This window comes from Grus americana, chromosome 19 (genome assembly GCF_028858705.1).
Source record: "Grus americana isolate bGruAme1 chromosome 19, bGruAme1.mat, whole genome shotgun sequence".
Classification (NCBI taxonomy): domain Eukaryota; kingdom Metazoa; phylum Chordata; class Aves; order Gruiformes; family Gruidae; genus Grus; species Grus americana.
The window spans coordinates 10960945-10977074 of NC_072870.1; the positions used below are offsets into that span (position 1 = coordinate 10960945).

The window sequence follows — 16130 nt, forward strand, 5'->3', positions numbered from 1 at the left end:
GTTTGCTGGAAAAATTTAAATGGAGAAGAGGGGGAGAAAAGGTGATTCAGCACTTTGTGTTCAACATTAGCAGTGCCCAAATGATTTATTCTGCTGCTACTACTGCATGGCAGAGAGATTATTACAGAGGCAGATGTAAACATTTCTGCATTTAAATATTTTTCATGCTTCCTATGCTCCATGTATTTTAGCATATGTAGGTATTTCCATTAACCACACTATTCCTATCCCATGAAAAGCAAAAATACCAGAATAGCCACAACCATTACAAAAGAGCCCATTATGCTTCATAAAAATGATATAAAAGCACCTTCAATAATTTTTATCATCCTACCCAGGTCATTCCCTATATCTTTAGAATTTAAAAGACAAGTTCACAGATTTTCTCTGTCTACTCAGGGAAACGTATAATTAATAATATTTTTTATTACGACCTACAGGATGAGCACCAACAGTGATTACTCTTCTATTAGTTTTTTGAGCACTCTGCCACAGAGGAAAACAGATGTACAAATGACTGAAAACAATTAGAAGATATGCACTTTACATAATTGATTACATTTTGCACGCCTACACGCCTATTGCAAAATTATCTTTACGTTCTTCTTCCTTTGGCAAAGCTGAATGGCAATTTTATATTACCTGAAAACACCACAAATCACGGAAGAGCTTTATCGGGTCTAATGTGTCCCCCACGAATAATTTGCTCATCAGCCCGTGGAGCCATACGGAACCATACCTGCCCTGTTCTGGAGTCTGTCACTTCTTTGTACAGGCTGATGTCCAAATAGTAGCCCGACTCGTTGGTCAAGAAGAGACGAATGGGAATTGCCTTCCCAGTCGGTGTCAAACGAATGTTGATCTTCAGCTCGGCTTGGAGGACGCGGAGTTTCCACAGGCGACTCCCATAGCGCATCACCATGCTCCGCACGGATTCTTCGATCTTAAAACACACAAGAATAATTTTTCTCACCTTCCTGGACACATCCACCGCTTTGCCACTCCTCCATCCCGCTGCTGCGAGGTCCTGCTCAAAGGGGCACCCCAGCGTGCGGGGGGAACATTGCAGGAGAGGAGAAATGGAAGCACCAAGCAGCAGCATGTGCCCAACGCCGTTGTGGGACCTCGGCGGCCTGTTCGTTCACATCCCAACGTGCCTCGAGAGAGGCAGGACCTGAACTCAACCTGGGGACCGCTGAGGTAGAGGGACAGTGCTGGATCCGCATCCCTTTTTCCTCCCGGGACATCGCACCCCAGCCAAGCACAGCGTGCCCACTGCTGCCCTCCCCTTCGTTTACCTTTCTGCCTGCAGACATAGCTCACAGCTAAGAACTACAAAATGTGGGAAAGGGAAATTCTTGACAAACAGTTATGTAGCACTTATATGCACAATAATCATGTTTCACCGCACACGCGGTACGGTGCTTTAAATCAACAAAGCAATTACTACTTGGAGCTTGGCCTTCTGGTGTTCTATTAAACTTTATAATATACTACTGTTGGCAAATAGCGCATATTAAAAGAAGGCAATTTATAGGCTGGTTTTAACATTCTTTCAAAAAATAAAAAGTCTCTTTTCCACAGAAGCTCAGGGAAAAGTCACGGTACGCATCTGAGGGCAGCCTAACTTCCAGGGGCTGAATATCCCAGCTTCTTCTGAACTTCCTGGGAACTAAAGATTTTGGATGTGCCAACAGAGGGTTTATTCAAAAGCAATTTAAGCCCCCAATTTTTAATCATGATTTAAAAGTCAGCAAGCAAGAGATACTTATTTTGATAACCAATTCATCTTTTTAAACTTTCAGTTATTCTCATAAGGAAAGGTCAGCTCTCATCTTTCAGTAACCATGAACAGAATGTTCATTTCCAACTAAATGCAGCCTTTACAGTTTATTTGGGACTTTCTTTGTGCTGGTTCTGGTAACCAGAAACATGCTTTATGCCTAAACACTTTCATTTATGCATCTACAAAGCTTAATGTTCATTTATTTACAATGTTGATCTCTGGTTTTGTATCAGAGAATGAAAATAAGGCACTTTTTTGTAGCTGAATTTACAAATTCTTTTTGAGTTCATGATTTATCTCACATTTTATTTGGATAGAATCTGGACTTTTGTAAGAAACAGAAGAGCATTTAAAGCTATTTCCTTATTAAAATTGTTTTTCTCAAACACATAATGAAAAAATAAGTTTAGTTTCAAATACAAAACATATTTTTAATACTCCGCAGAGGAGGTGAGCTGCATTGCCTGAAGGACAGTGTTACTCTACTAAAAACACGAGCTCTGCTAGTTCTGAAAACTTACATTTAATATTTATTCATAGATTGGAAGAAAAGACAAAGCTTTCTCCCTTCCTCACTGCCAAACAGGTTCCTAATGTGAAGCAAACTAACTGCTTGCCTTAACTAGCTAAAATAAAAAGTATTCTCTCTGCTTTTGAAGAGAAGTTGGTTTAGCAGCTCAACAAGCAATCGTGAGTTAGAGACATCCATTAGTTATCAGTGACGCTGTTTTCTTTACTGAAAAGCATAACTCCAGTATTGGTAGAGTAACTAAACCAACCCTCGTGTCACCACTTCTAATACTGGTCCCCAATTTCTTGTGCTTTCTGCTATAAAATAGCTAGTAGAAACTGCACATCATTCACCAAATGGTATTAAAACATACTCAATCAACAGGTGCACTTACACAGCATAAAAGGCACCAACGAACCATTTCATTCTGTTGAGTCAAGCCCAAGAAAAAACAACAGTTCAGAGCTAGGGAAGAGACCATACCTTCGACGGGTCCATGATGACCGTAGGCACAAAATTTAAGAAGATGTGATTGCAGTCAGTGCGAACATTAGTGTTATTAAATGCCACCTCCAACTCATCCATGGCTTCCAAAAGCAATCGCTCTCCCTCATTTTGCAGATACTCAAAGGACGCTTCCTGCCAGATATTGTCAACAAATAATTTACTTTCTACTCAAAAATCACAGCCCAAGAATACAGTGTTTGAAAAACTGCAGAAAGACTTGACTGAGAAAATAGGTTACATTAGTTTCAGCAGGATGTGTGACCCCAAAACAGATTCATCACAATCACAGAGCCAGTACTCCCTCTGCCTGAATTCACATACCCAGCTCAGTTGTGCCCTCGCTTAGTTAGGTCAGCATAAATCCGAAACTAGACAGGGCAAACCACTACTGCAGTACTGCAGGAGAAACACAGAGAAACAACCGTTGCCCCAAAATGAAGGATTTCTGACTATCCGCTTGGGCCACAGAAAAATCCCTTGAAGCACAGGAATACTAGGTCTTCGAAGATATGCTTCTGCCGAGCCAACACCAGCGGAGAGGGCACACCCCCCCACCCTACACAGGTAATATGTTCGCACGCGGGTTCCTAGAATGACTTAGCATTTCATACGCTGTCTTGGAAAGAGACCTCGCGCGGGTGACAAAACTCACCTTGGTAACTAGATCGGAATGCCTTATAATGGCCCGCACGAAGAACCTGTAGTCTGTCACTTCTGTTCCCACTTCAACTTTAGCTGCTCCCAGGTAGAGATGCATTTTGTGATTGGCACACGGAATGGCAGTGAGATCAAAGTTTCGCATTCGGTTCAACTCTAGCTGAAAAGCCAGAGCTGGCTCCAGATGACGGTAAATCCTGTCTTCCTCGAACTAGAGGCACCCAGCATCACACAGGTAGAAAAGGGTTAAAAGAGGAAGGTGGGTTAAGAAGCTGAAATGCTGAGGATGGGAAGAACTAGACAACACCCCTTATGAAGTGTCATATTTAATTAAAAAACTAAAAATCGAAATGAATCCAACCCAGAATTTTCTATCTCAGGCAGAATCCTTAGCACTAAGAGCTGTGGTGAAATTGCTGAAATATTGAGAGCAGAAGACAAATTGCAAACCAGCAAGTTCTCAACCTCACCTCCCCAACCCCTCCCTTTTGCAGAAGCCAGAAAGTTTGGTATTGAATCACTGTACTGCTTCCAACACTCCTCGTTACACCGCGACTAAAATCTGCATGAGCAGAAGCTTCTGGTCAGGCTTCCAAATGCACAAGTTTTTATCCCCAAGTATCAGAGATGCATCGCTGCCACTGACAGCAATTGCTGCGTGTGCAGACAACTGGCCTAGCGAGGGAGGAAAATATTGCACTGGGCAGTGCCGCCGGGCTGAAGGGGCTCCCACCCTCTTAGACTGGCAAGGAACAGCTACATGAAAGAAGGATAAAGCCAACACTTAAAGAAAAGTATTAAGAAGATACAACTTACCTTATCCCGGGCACGGAACGTAAAGAACTTTGGAAATTCCCTCTGTTTGAAAATAAAAACAGTGATGTTAGCCCTCCAAAAGTAAGCCACCTGATCTACCCAGAGTGCTCACGGGCCAGACCCGGGGTAGCACCACAGCAGAGGACGTGACAGAAGTTGTTACAAGCGACTTTTTCAACATCACAAAGGATGGTGGAAAATCAAGTTACCCTCAAGAAGTCAGCAGAGGTAGTGTAAACCTGTCTTCACTGCTAATGCCACAGAGGCTACTTGATTGGCTTTTGATTATTATTGTCAATTATTAACAGACAACAACACGGAACTATCCGGACAGTAGTGGGAAATGTCTTCTAGTTCTATTATGATTATGATTACTGTGGAAATGTTTGGGAGCCATACAATGATATTAACACTCCATTATGTGAGCAGATGTACACAAAACAGTGATCTGTATTCTAAAGCTCTCTTCATACTGTTACTGCTAGAAATACTCTCTTCCCAAGGAAAACTATGAATTGTAATCAAATAACTTTATTCTCATGTATTAGTACTCTACAAAAATCCCCCAAACATGATTAGGTTTCTCTTTGATTGCACAGATAAAACCCTAGCAAACTGTAAGGGCTTTGCAGTTTTGTGGCATATTGCACGTGTCTTAGAAGACGACAGACTAGACAGCATCCTTCTGCCTATCCCTCCAGTTCCATTCGAGCAAAGCCATTCATTTCCGTGGAACTGGACTTGTACTGGGTGGAGGAACTGTTGTCAATGCTTTGCACCAACACAAGAAAACCAGCCATTTATGCTGAAGGTGACCTGAGAGAGCAGACACAACTTGCCAGAATTGCCTTACGAAGAAAAGAAGGTGTCTGACCTGGAGTCACTGAATTTCTGAATCACATTTCGCTATCAATGAAAGACTTCCGACCCCAGCTCGATTCGGCGCAACAACCAGTGCATGGTGACAGAGTACAAGGCTCCACTGAGCAACACAGCTTTTAAGGCTAGAAGTAAGTTCTAGCTAGTCTTCTTCCTTACCTCCTATAAAAAACAGTCCCCAGAACTTCACCTGATGACTCTCAGTTGAGCAAAATAGCTTGTGCTTGCCTGGAGTGTGTCTTCCAGACTAGCCAGCAGTACACGAAATGCTGCCTGAAAGTTCAGGCAATGGGCGTATTAGGTGAGCCGACGAGCATCAGCTCTACACTAAGGAAACAACCACTTCCATGTTTCCTCACTTCTCTTCCAAATCCCTCCTACCTGTCCTCCTCTGCACACTGCCAGTTTCTCCTAACACCATCCATGCTCATTCCATCACTAATGTAATTGTTTTCAAGGCATTTGACTAGTGTTGTGGGCAAATATAATAATTAGATGTGCACACACACAAAAATTCTCAGTGCTCTGGTACCAAACTCCAAAAGAGTGCTCCATTTCCTAGGCAGAAGAATTATACCCCTGCTGTGTTCTAATCAACCAACCATCATCAAGACAATCAAAATAATTTGCCTAAATTAGCCAATCAAGACACCCTGCAAACCACAGAATGTGAAAAGCTACAACAGAAATCATCATAGTTGATTATTATACTAATAATCACGTTAAAAACCTAATGAGATGAGGAAATTGGAAGCTTGCTGGAGCAACTCTCTATTACCTCAACATGCTGGGAACTAATTATATAGACTGTAATTAAAACAAAAACAAACCCAAGCCCAGGCCCTGGCTAAGTTAATAGTTGGTCCAGCAATAAACGGAATAGAATAGGAGACAGTAATAGAGACTGACACTGGCAGAAGATCCCAGAGGTACTCTACAAACTTTGCAAACAGATGACATACCGTGCTGCCTCCGTGATACCGTGCTTAGGAACTAGGAGCATCCTAAACAGTCCATCGCTCTAAACAGCGGGGCAGGGAAAACTTTTTGTGATGACTCCTTTTATTCTTTGCCTCCTTTCTGACCACTGACACATTCTACAGTGCTTATTCATAGACTCTATCTTTCGTTCTCCAAGTATCAGCTCAGTTCTCTAAAACTTTCTTTTTTTTAAATCTAAAGCCTGGACTTTCTTGCCTAAGGTCCCAACACCTCTCCAAAGAGTCCAGTTTCCTACATAAGCCGTTGACTGACACATACCCCTGCCTGTACTGTGGGCAGTGATTCCCATGTGGTGATACCCACGTTTGTTCAAATACTAGTTTTGCCGATTTATAAACTCGTTTTCCTTTCGTAAAGCTTGCTAAACCAGGTGTGCTGAGCACAGGATGAATTTCTTGCACTTTCAAGACTCCTAATAACTTCCAGAGTTGTAAAGTAGATACGCAAGGGATAAAAATCTGTTTTATGCCTTACATTACCACCTTGAAAACAGGGCTAAACTAACCCTCGCTTATGCCCAATCCCTGGGGAAAAGAAGTAATTCTTAGCAGTAAGAGCATCAAACATTTTCCACATCACTAAGTCATTATGCAGAATTTAACAAGTCACTTCAATAACTCCTCTAAGTTATTTTAAAATCAGTAAGAAGCCTAAAAAAAAAATCACCACACTACCTAAGAAATAAAAAAAATTCATTGTATGATTACATTTTAGAATAGAAAACAACACTGAAACAAACAAAATCTTTATTAACGTGGGAGTCCAGAGTTCAGCAAGGTAATGAGAGAGACTTTGGCACATGAATGCAGAAAGCCCACTCCTGTATTTGAAGTTAGATGCGTGTTTAAATACTTCACTGAACTCTGACACCAATGTTGGCACGAAATGCCTGACTAAGAACCAAACGAGAAGCCCAGAGCCACTTATGTGTCTCCTGGCCAAGAATACCACTGTGTTCTAGGCCCTTTTTACTTACATGAAATCTCTGATCCACCTCATAGTTGACCTGTTTCCTGAAGTCCTTATAAACGAAACATACAGACACAGGAAGACAAGAAAAAAAAAAAAGCAGAAGAAAGCTAGCAATTAGGATTACAATCAAAAATTAATTAATTCAAGAATACAAGAGGTGCTAAGATTGTTTACAATTGTAAATTAATTTTAAGTGAATTCATCAAAACCATCTCAAATTTTAGAGAACAAAAACAGTGAAGAGAGAACTAAATATAGTTAACACAGCATTTAACTTGGGGAAAAAACCCACATCAACTGTCAATGCTATTATGAGCTAGAAACCAAAGAGCTCTGAGCAGCATGAGAGATATCAAAATACCTTTTGTGCTACAAGGAAAGTCAGCCTCCGAATCCCATGTTCAATCAGGACTGATTTCTGTAAAAAGGCAAGTATGGAATCAGGTGACTGGATTAACAGAAAAACAACACATCAAAACCATGTCAAAGTCTTCTATGAACTGAAAAAGCTCTACAGATCCTCCTGCATCTACGCTGTAAGTTCCTCATCCTTCAGGCTACTCAGAGCTAAGACTTCTCATCCGATGATCATCTAGTAGCACACATAAGCAAATACATGAAGTCTGAAGAGGTAAGTAACTGAGTCGCAGCGTTCCAGCGGAGCCTTGCTAACGAGTAAAGCAGAAGGGTCATATACAAGTCTTGCAGGAAATACTCTTCTTCATTAGCCCAAGTTGGTCTTTTTTGCAAAGACTCCTTTTTGAAGGGAGTACAGCGTAGACATGGTAAGGCCATGGAAAATGATGGAAAATAAGTTTTAAAGGAACTACCCAAGAAGAACGTAGCGCATACTTGATTTTGGCAAAATAAGCACACAGACAACCCAGACCAAAGGACAGATGTGTCAATATTACAAAGGTGATAAATGATAGGTGTCACTTAGTTTTTTCAAATAGATGAGAGAATATCCGTTCTGGTTGCTTCTTTATCAAATTCCACTAAGCCACATTTCAAATGAGTGCTGCCATCAGTATTTGCCACACCACTGGTCTTTTAAAGTGTTAAGATTTCATAATTCCGCTCCTCTTTTTAAAACTTTTTCCTTTCTCCTCTGTTTTCCAATTTAAAAGCAAAGGAAAAAAAAAAAAAAGAACAAAAAAGAAAGAACTCAGCTAGACCAGGAACAAAACAACCCCTTTCAGCACAGACTGAAATGTTTTACTAAGGTTAAGCCCTTTGAAAATGAACATCAGTGACTATATTCATGGCAAGAGGAAGAAAATAACTTTAATAATGCCATGATTTAAAAAGCAAAAATTGTTATTGCTTTTAAAATTCCACAAGTGGCAGACAATAACAGCATAGCAACAGGATTCTGATTACATCGTAATAATGTGGGTCTCACAGCAAGTCCACAGCTATTACAGAGCGATTAGCCATCAGCACCTGGAGAAACTCCATTTACACTGACTGCCTCAATCTCCTCCACAAGTCATTTACAAGTATATGATCCTAATTTCTATTAAAAAAAACACACACAACATGCTGGGACTAGAAGATTATTTGGACAATTTGGATCAACCTATTTGATAGTTTAATGTGTTTTGGAATTTTTTTTTTTTTATTTCTTTCCTTTTATCCCCTCCCATAAAACGCCTGGAGCACGATCAAGCAGATGAAAAGCAGAACTAGTTTTAATTTTTATATTTGATTCTTTTCTTTGCTTAAAGAGACAGCTGCTGAATTCGCGTGGATACCAGCCCCATTCGGGAACCCCTCATTGTTGCAGAATGTATTACCACCTCCCACACTGGGAAGGGAAGTTAGAAACTACTCGCTCAGTCCTCCCATAGTCACTGCAGGTCCCACGGATGCAGCAGGTCCCAGTGCCTGATGGGCTATTCACACCCAAGTTCTTCACGCCGACCAGAAAAGCAAGTGCAGGCAGACCCCAGAGGGGAGACGAGGAGGGGATCCCCAACCCTATGCCCAACCCGTGTTGTCTCACAGCTGACCACAGGACTAACATTTGGTACTCTAAAGTCTATTCCATACTTACAAAGGAGCAACAGAGCACACCAAATCAGTTCCACCTCGTGCCAGAAATATCATACTAGGTGATGCTAGTATGCCAACAACAAGGAGAACAAATTTTAATTGCATTAAGACTATCATGATACAGAAAATACAGGCCATTTCAATGTCGCTTTCTGTGCCTCTGTTACTCTCATAACTCCTCACCACCAGGGAGAGGGATACAGCACATTTTTTCAGTGGATCTGGAGATTGACACTGAATATTGACCTGATGCATTTAAAACCTTAAAGGTCTTTTACTCTATCAAAAATTAGAGGGAAGAAGTCCTGACCTCATGGATTAGAATGCACTGCAAAGAGAAACAATGACCTGGAGGCTTCAGAAAGGTGCAGCTACATCCAAAGAAGTGGTAAGGGTTTAGATGGGCTAAAATAAGGATGTAACTGTTGCATTTATTTGTTTTGAAACAAGCAAACAAAAAAAATGAGGAATACACTGACTTTCTGCAAAGCAGACAGAACTGTCCTGCACAATCACACAGCTCCAGAGAGGGAATCAAGGCAACTTACCTTGCTCTGCGTGAACTCTCTGAACATGGCTGCCAGCCCATCATCATCAACGTCGCTGTCTGTTTTAATAGCAACATTAAGGATGTGAATGGGCTCCTCGCGAGCAGTCTGCAATTTAAAGAAAATATTCCCCATAAATAAATGGTTAACAACTTAACACCTGTGAGCGCTCAGAAGCGGCTCCCCAAACACAACTCTAAAATACAGATGCCCCAGGGAAAAATGACCTCAGCAGAGCACACTGCAAACCAAGGAAAACTGTGAGGGAAATCCTTGGACCAAGCAGCCTCACAAATTTGCAGTTTCACAAAAGGAAGAGTTGACATTCACAAACATTCTCCTTCTTCATCTGCAGAATCCAATTTGACGGTCACATCTGACCAGGCTAACTCAAGTGTGCTTCATTTGGATGCAGAAAGGATGCAGGGTCAGGTCCTCTCTTTACAAGATGCAGTACAGGCAGGCCATTAGAGGACTTTGGCATCAAGAAAAGTAATGAAATTAAGCAAATTCAAAGCGTAGGAGCAAAACAATGTGTGTTTTCATATCTACAACCAAATGAAACAATGTGGAAGCATCAATTACATTAGAGCTCTGAGAAATGACAAGTTTAGCATCTAAGAGCCTGCAGTTCACTGTGAAAAGCTGAGTATGAACAGGAAATTATCCTTGGTGAGGTGAGGGAGAGGTAGAGAGAGAGCTGAGGACATTAAGGGTGACGGTAATATTCTGGAACAAGGCTACAGTACTTACACACATGCAGATCAATGGATCAGCTGAAAACCAAGCCCTACTCTGGACACAGACTGTATTCCAACAGAGCTACCCACTGCTGGGGCAGGACAGAGCAGTGGAGCAGCTACCTGTGTCTCTAAGGGAAACTGGTCTTCAGTCGTCACTAAGGATTATAAACCATCTGCTGCTTCTACACCCCTTCTCCACATCAGTGCAAAAACTAAGGGGTTCCTCTCATCTTTTCCTCCTAAGAACAGTTCTGAGGTAGAACAGAGGGAAGAATCAGGACCTAACTTGACTAGGAAGGGTGTAAGACAAAAAACACAGCCAGTTAGACTTCAGGTGAAGGCAGCTGAATATGCAGTTCAACATCCTGATGTGCAGAGAAGGTCTGGAAACTGAATCATGAGTCTAAACTCTCAGTTAGGCTGCTGCGGATCCAGTAATTGTACTGATGTTAAAAGCTACAAACTAAATTTACATGGAAAGTAAGAGACTTTGCCGTAGTTTTGGAACAGAGTCAGAAAATGGCCACCTACTTTGAATCACCTGCTGTGGAACAAGCAAACAAATCACGTACATAAATACATAAAGCTCTTAACTCCTGCTTCCAGCACTCCAACTAGTGAAAAGTGTCTAGCCTGCAGTCACTGCGGCATTCTGCACGCCTTCTGTTTCCAACTTGAGAGCAATCTCAAGAGAACAAACTACCGTACCTTATCTTCATCATACAAGGAAGCGTGGCCAGCTTCGGGGAAGGTTGGGCTCTGAGGAGGAGAGTCGCAGAAGCAACCCATCACTTCATCAAAGATTCTGAAATACACCAGAGAAATATTAGTCATCGACAGACTGCCGCTAGCCCACTGAAAGCATATAGCACTAAAATCCACAAATCACATTGCTAAGGGGGGGAGAGAGAGAAAAAGACTCCTTCCCTTTGCAGGACTGAAACTCAAAAGACGAGGCAGCAACGCCTCCACCACTCCTCAAACCAAAGCAGAGCCTAGATACTCCAACACCTGCCAGAGATCTTATGGCTGCAGGCCCTCATGACTGCCATGGGCTCTGCTGGGTTTTTTTGCCTACCCCAGAAGGTTGAAAGCATGAAGAACACATCCTCCCATGTATATATGCATGAACAAGAGCGTTAGAAGAAATCAGCACATTTGCAAATTATCTCCAATCAGCAGAAATTCAAGATGCTGATCCTTCTGGCTGCAAACTGCTCTTACAGCAGTCTGAAACCTTCAGTTATCTCAAGGAGACGGACGAGGGGGTTCAAAAACTTCCACCTGAAACTCCAGAAACTCAGCAAACAAGCTCAGGACCAGTTTAAACCTGACTCTAAACAAGGCAAAGATTTTCTCCAGCTCCATTTGGGCCCAACCTAGGAAGCTGGCAACACAACCAACCATCACCCTTCCCCCCGTACCTGACAAAATCTTCAAATGTGCGGAAGGAGACCATTCCACCCATCCGCTGGCACGGTGGAGTGAATGAATTGTCTAGCAGCACATCACTCACGCTAGCTACGTGGACCATCCCGTAGTGATTGAGGTTGGAAGAGAAGGACATTCTAAACGGCAATTCAATAAGATCACAGTTAGTAGGGACAAGGGAGAGAAGAATATCACTGGAAAAAGACTCGTGCGTGTGCGTATGCTTTGACCACGTGAAGCGTGGCTGTTTGTCCAATGTAACTGTGGCATGATTTGTTAGATTCTTCAGCACACCAGACCTGCCATGCTGTCTTCTCCAAAGTCCCTGCAACGCTGGCATGCCTCTGGTGCCATTAATGCCCTTACCTGGACGTTGTCCCAGTGTACAGGAACAGTTAACAGAGTTAGGAAATAATGTTATAACCCTTTAAAACAAGTATTTCTTAAGGAGTTTCTTGTGATGACAGGTGAATTATGACTACGCAAAGCTGAACGTATTTTTCCTCCTGTATGTATGGTTTGCTTTACAGGTGGAATGCTGAGATAAACAGCAATAATTCTAAGTTTTGACACTTTAAAGACTTAGTAAATTTTACAAATGAGCTATATTATCTTATTGCTTCCACATTTTTTCTGGTCATACTATAATTCATGCTCCTCAAATGCAGTGTGGTACAGTAACCTCTCTAAAATTCTATACTGGAAACGGGGTTTTCTATAGTCTTACACTAGTATTCCTACCCTAAATAAAGTCCTATTACAGTGCCTTCCACTTTAACTGCTGACCAAATTAACGTGCTCTTCCACCTAATTTAATCTACAGTTTAAAAATATTGCAACTCCCCCATCACATTTATTTTGCTCAGTTTTCATTGCTAAAAGGTAGCAGCTGCTAAATACAAGCAGTTGGCCACAGAACACATCTATCTTAAGGAGCAAGGAAGGCAGAGCTCCAGACACTTACTACTGCCATACTCATGCCTGATGTCTGCTGTTCCAAGCACGGAGCTACACCACAGTACACACATCACTCATATAGGACCAATTCCTTATTTAAATGAGGAGGACTGGAACAGATTTACACAAGCTCAGAGGAAGGCACTAAGACACTTTAAAGCAGGAGCACCGCTCACTGAAGGTCAGCATTCTTTCCTGGCAGAGGGCAAGATCCTGAATACATTAAAGGATCACTGAGTTCTCATGCAGTTCAACTGCTATGGCAGCACACACCAGCTGTGAAATAGTTTGTGTTACTTTGGGGTATTATTATTATTATTATTATTATGTTTTTTTTAAAGACCCACAATGTTATGGTCAGGACTAGCAGAGGAAGTTTCTCACAGCGAACAAAAAGCATTCTACAACTAACTAGACAGCCTTTCCCTAGTTACTAGAATTGGGTTTTGCCTTCCCTACACTAATTGTTTCTAATTTTTGAACTGTGCTACAGAGTCATCTTAATTCACTGAGGGACCTACTTCAAAAGCTCCCTGCAACATGGTGAGACCTTCATCTCTGAAGAGACAGAGATGCCGAGCTGGCACGCGGCAGTGCTCTGTGACACAGCAACAGTTCGCTCTCACTTGCTTTGCTCTCCCCGGGGCTTAGGAAGACATTAATGAAGTTAAGTTTCTGTCCTCCCCAACTGGTGTCACAACAGGAGGCAGAAGGCAGTGGGGGGAAAAAAAAATAAATAAAAATCAAGGTGCCAATTCAGCACAGCACATGCTTGATTTACAACTTGTGAAGTCAAAAAGATGCTCAACTGCTGTGCTGGACCAGACGCCGGTGGCAAACCAGGGGCCCAGCCACGCTGGCTCCGGCACTGCTGGCACCACACAGAACCAGGACAGACTGTGGGCTGCTGACAGTGCTACCTACCGGCTTTGCTAAGATTTCTGTCTTTCCACGTACAGGAAACCATTGTGATATGGTTCTAAGTATACTGTTAACAAGTCTAAATAAGCATCAGTTTGATTAATAGCTCTCCACGTTTAAAGTCACTCTATGTTTCAGTAATTTAACTCTGATTAAGAGCCATGAGACTTTCAAGCCCATTTTTACTATTTTTCCCTAAACAGGCTTGTAAGCAGTAATAAATAATAGGTATTCATGTTTTGAAAGAGAAAAATTTTTCAGGACATGCCTTGGTGTACATTTCTTACAACTAATACAAAAACTACCACAGAACAGTAACTAAACAAAAAGACAGTAGACATTTTTCATGTATTATTTAAAACAAGAAATACTTTTCAACTGAGACACGGGAGGAAAAATTAGCGTCTGAAACACAACAAAACATGCTGTCAGCTGTTTGAGATGTAGATTCATCTATGGTGTGAGGGAGGTCAGACAGCCTTGACAAATTCTAAGCTAGTTGCAAGAAACCAGAGCAGCAACAGGTATGCTATCGGCTAGGAGTATCTGCCTGTTTCACTGTGACACCCTGTCAGAGGGAATCCAGTTCCAAACAAGAGACCCTGGAAACAGCATCCTGCTAGAAGTTTGCTGTGTACCATACTGCAGATGAGCCAAGTCACCTGGCAAATTTAATTGTAAAGATTGCTGCATGCAAAGCTTTTTTAAAGGGCAAAGAAAAGCTGAAAACATGTTTGAGACAAAGGGAGAGGAAAAGGGAAGGAAAAAGAGGAGTTATGTTTGAGAGCTTCCCAAGTAAAGGTTAGGGCACTAAAACAAAACATGTTAAAACATTAAGTATTAGGCTACTTCTTTCTAGTCTGTCGTTTCAAATTTTAAAAGATGACAAGTACCATACCTGTTTAGCGTGGGGATGTTCCCTCTGTAATCAAACAACCACAGTTAGTTACAGATTGGTTAGTGAAAGCCATAATAAAGAACTATCATCAAGCTGATACACAGACCAGCAACAAGTTTACAATTTACTAAACCAAAATTTGTCAACCATCAGGTATCAGGCAGAATTCAATTTCATTGCCCCTGAGAAGGCACCCACCACCTGACTTCGCTTGCCACGGCTGCCATGGGAATGAGCACAGACCACGCACATAACATGCAAGTAATACACCCCAGAAAACACATTGTATTTGCAAGGTACCCTGCAGGTCTATAGCATCTCTCATCGTACCCACTTTGAGCCCTCTGCATACACCAAGTGAACTTCTCAAGCAAGACCAGAGGGGGATGTTTGCACTCCCCGACAGAAGGGCAAACAGCACAGATGCAAAAGTGACCATATCACACAGGAAGATTGCAACAGGTTCAGGAAAACAAGCCAAACCAAATCCTCATTGCCAAACCTCTACACTAAGCAGCGGCCCATGCACCGGCTCCCGAACAATGCAGCAATGAAGCCAACACACACATAAACGCCACGTAATACTTTGCATTTTCAGCATTCAAGGCCTTGAATACCAAAAAGAACAAGCAGAACTTAAGGCTAATTTCAGGAAAATTTTACAGTTCCTTTTTTAACATCAGTCCAACCCTTCACATTTTTGCATGCGGACTAGGGCTTAGCAATGCACGTAAGACAGAAAGAAGGCGAGGGCTGCATTTCCAAACCAACATAAGAACAGCACAGCCTAGCCCATCCCGGCTACATTCATGAAAGCCTAAGGTGGTGTAATGCTCCATGCAAGATGTAGACATTGCTGTGATCTGACATTCAAAATAGTAAAGATTAAATCGGAAAAAAACCACATGTGCACAGGAGGCTTGTGCAGAGATAAGCCAACACGAGAAGACTGAAGGCAAAGCTTCAGGGAGCATGTAACTGGACAATCCCCCTCCCCATCCCTGCAGAAACCCGTGGGAGATCCAACCACAGACCTTCTTAACACCCTTAACAGGCCCCAAGTTACTGGGCAAGAAGTCTTGGTAATTAACGGCCAGTATTTCCATGGTCACACCGCCAAATACACTGACTGTGCCTGGCCCTGTTCTCCAACTGGTTTTGTCACGGCAGCGTCACATTCACTATGAGGTTGTTTGTTTGGTGCATTACTGGTAGGGGCACGAAAAGCTCCCATTGTCTCCTTAAACCATACAGGAGAAAGCACAAAATGGCCTAAAGACGTATCTGTTCAATGGCAAACATGACAAGTATTTCATTTCATTCGGAGGCGGTGGGGAGAGACACTGTGCTGCAGAGCCTGTGGTTAGGACCGAAAGGGCCACAAGGCCTCAGGGGTTGAGGGTTTTTTGGGTGTTTTTTTTGTTTGTTTGTTTGGGGGTTTTTT

At 42.2% G+C, this 16130-nt stretch overlaps 1 protein-coding gene across 11 annotated transcripts in view; it reads right to left on the reverse strand.

Moving 5' to 3' along the window:
• Positions 1–16130, reverse strand: part of ACACA (acetyl-CoA carboxylase alpha) — a 140144-nt gene that overhangs the window by 64834 nt on the left and 59180 nt on the right. For 8 of the 11 annotated variants that reach the window (XM_054847960.1, XM_054847967.1, XM_054847964.1 and 5 more), the window contains 10 exons: positions 14687–14710; positions 11904–12047; positions 11188–11284; positions 9737–9844; positions 7492–7548; positions 7135–7179; positions 4278–4319; positions 3457–3672; positions 2781–2936; positions 740–943 (listed from right to left, as the gene is read on the reverse strand). In XM_054847960.1, coding sequence (XP_054703935.1) covers positions 740–943; positions 2781–2936; positions 3457–3672; positions 4278–4319; positions 7135–7179; positions 7492–7548; positions 9737–9844; positions 11188–11284; positions 11904–12047; positions 14687–14710 — 1093 coding nt within the window. The remainder of the gene's footprint in view (positions 1–739; positions 944–2780; positions 2937–3456; positions 3673–4277; positions 4320–7134; positions 7180–7491; positions 7549–9736; positions 9845–11187; positions 11285–11903; positions 12048–14686; positions 14711–16130) is intronic. The other 3 variants (XM_054847961.1, XM_054847962.1, XM_054847963.1) reach the window with 3 other exon arrangements.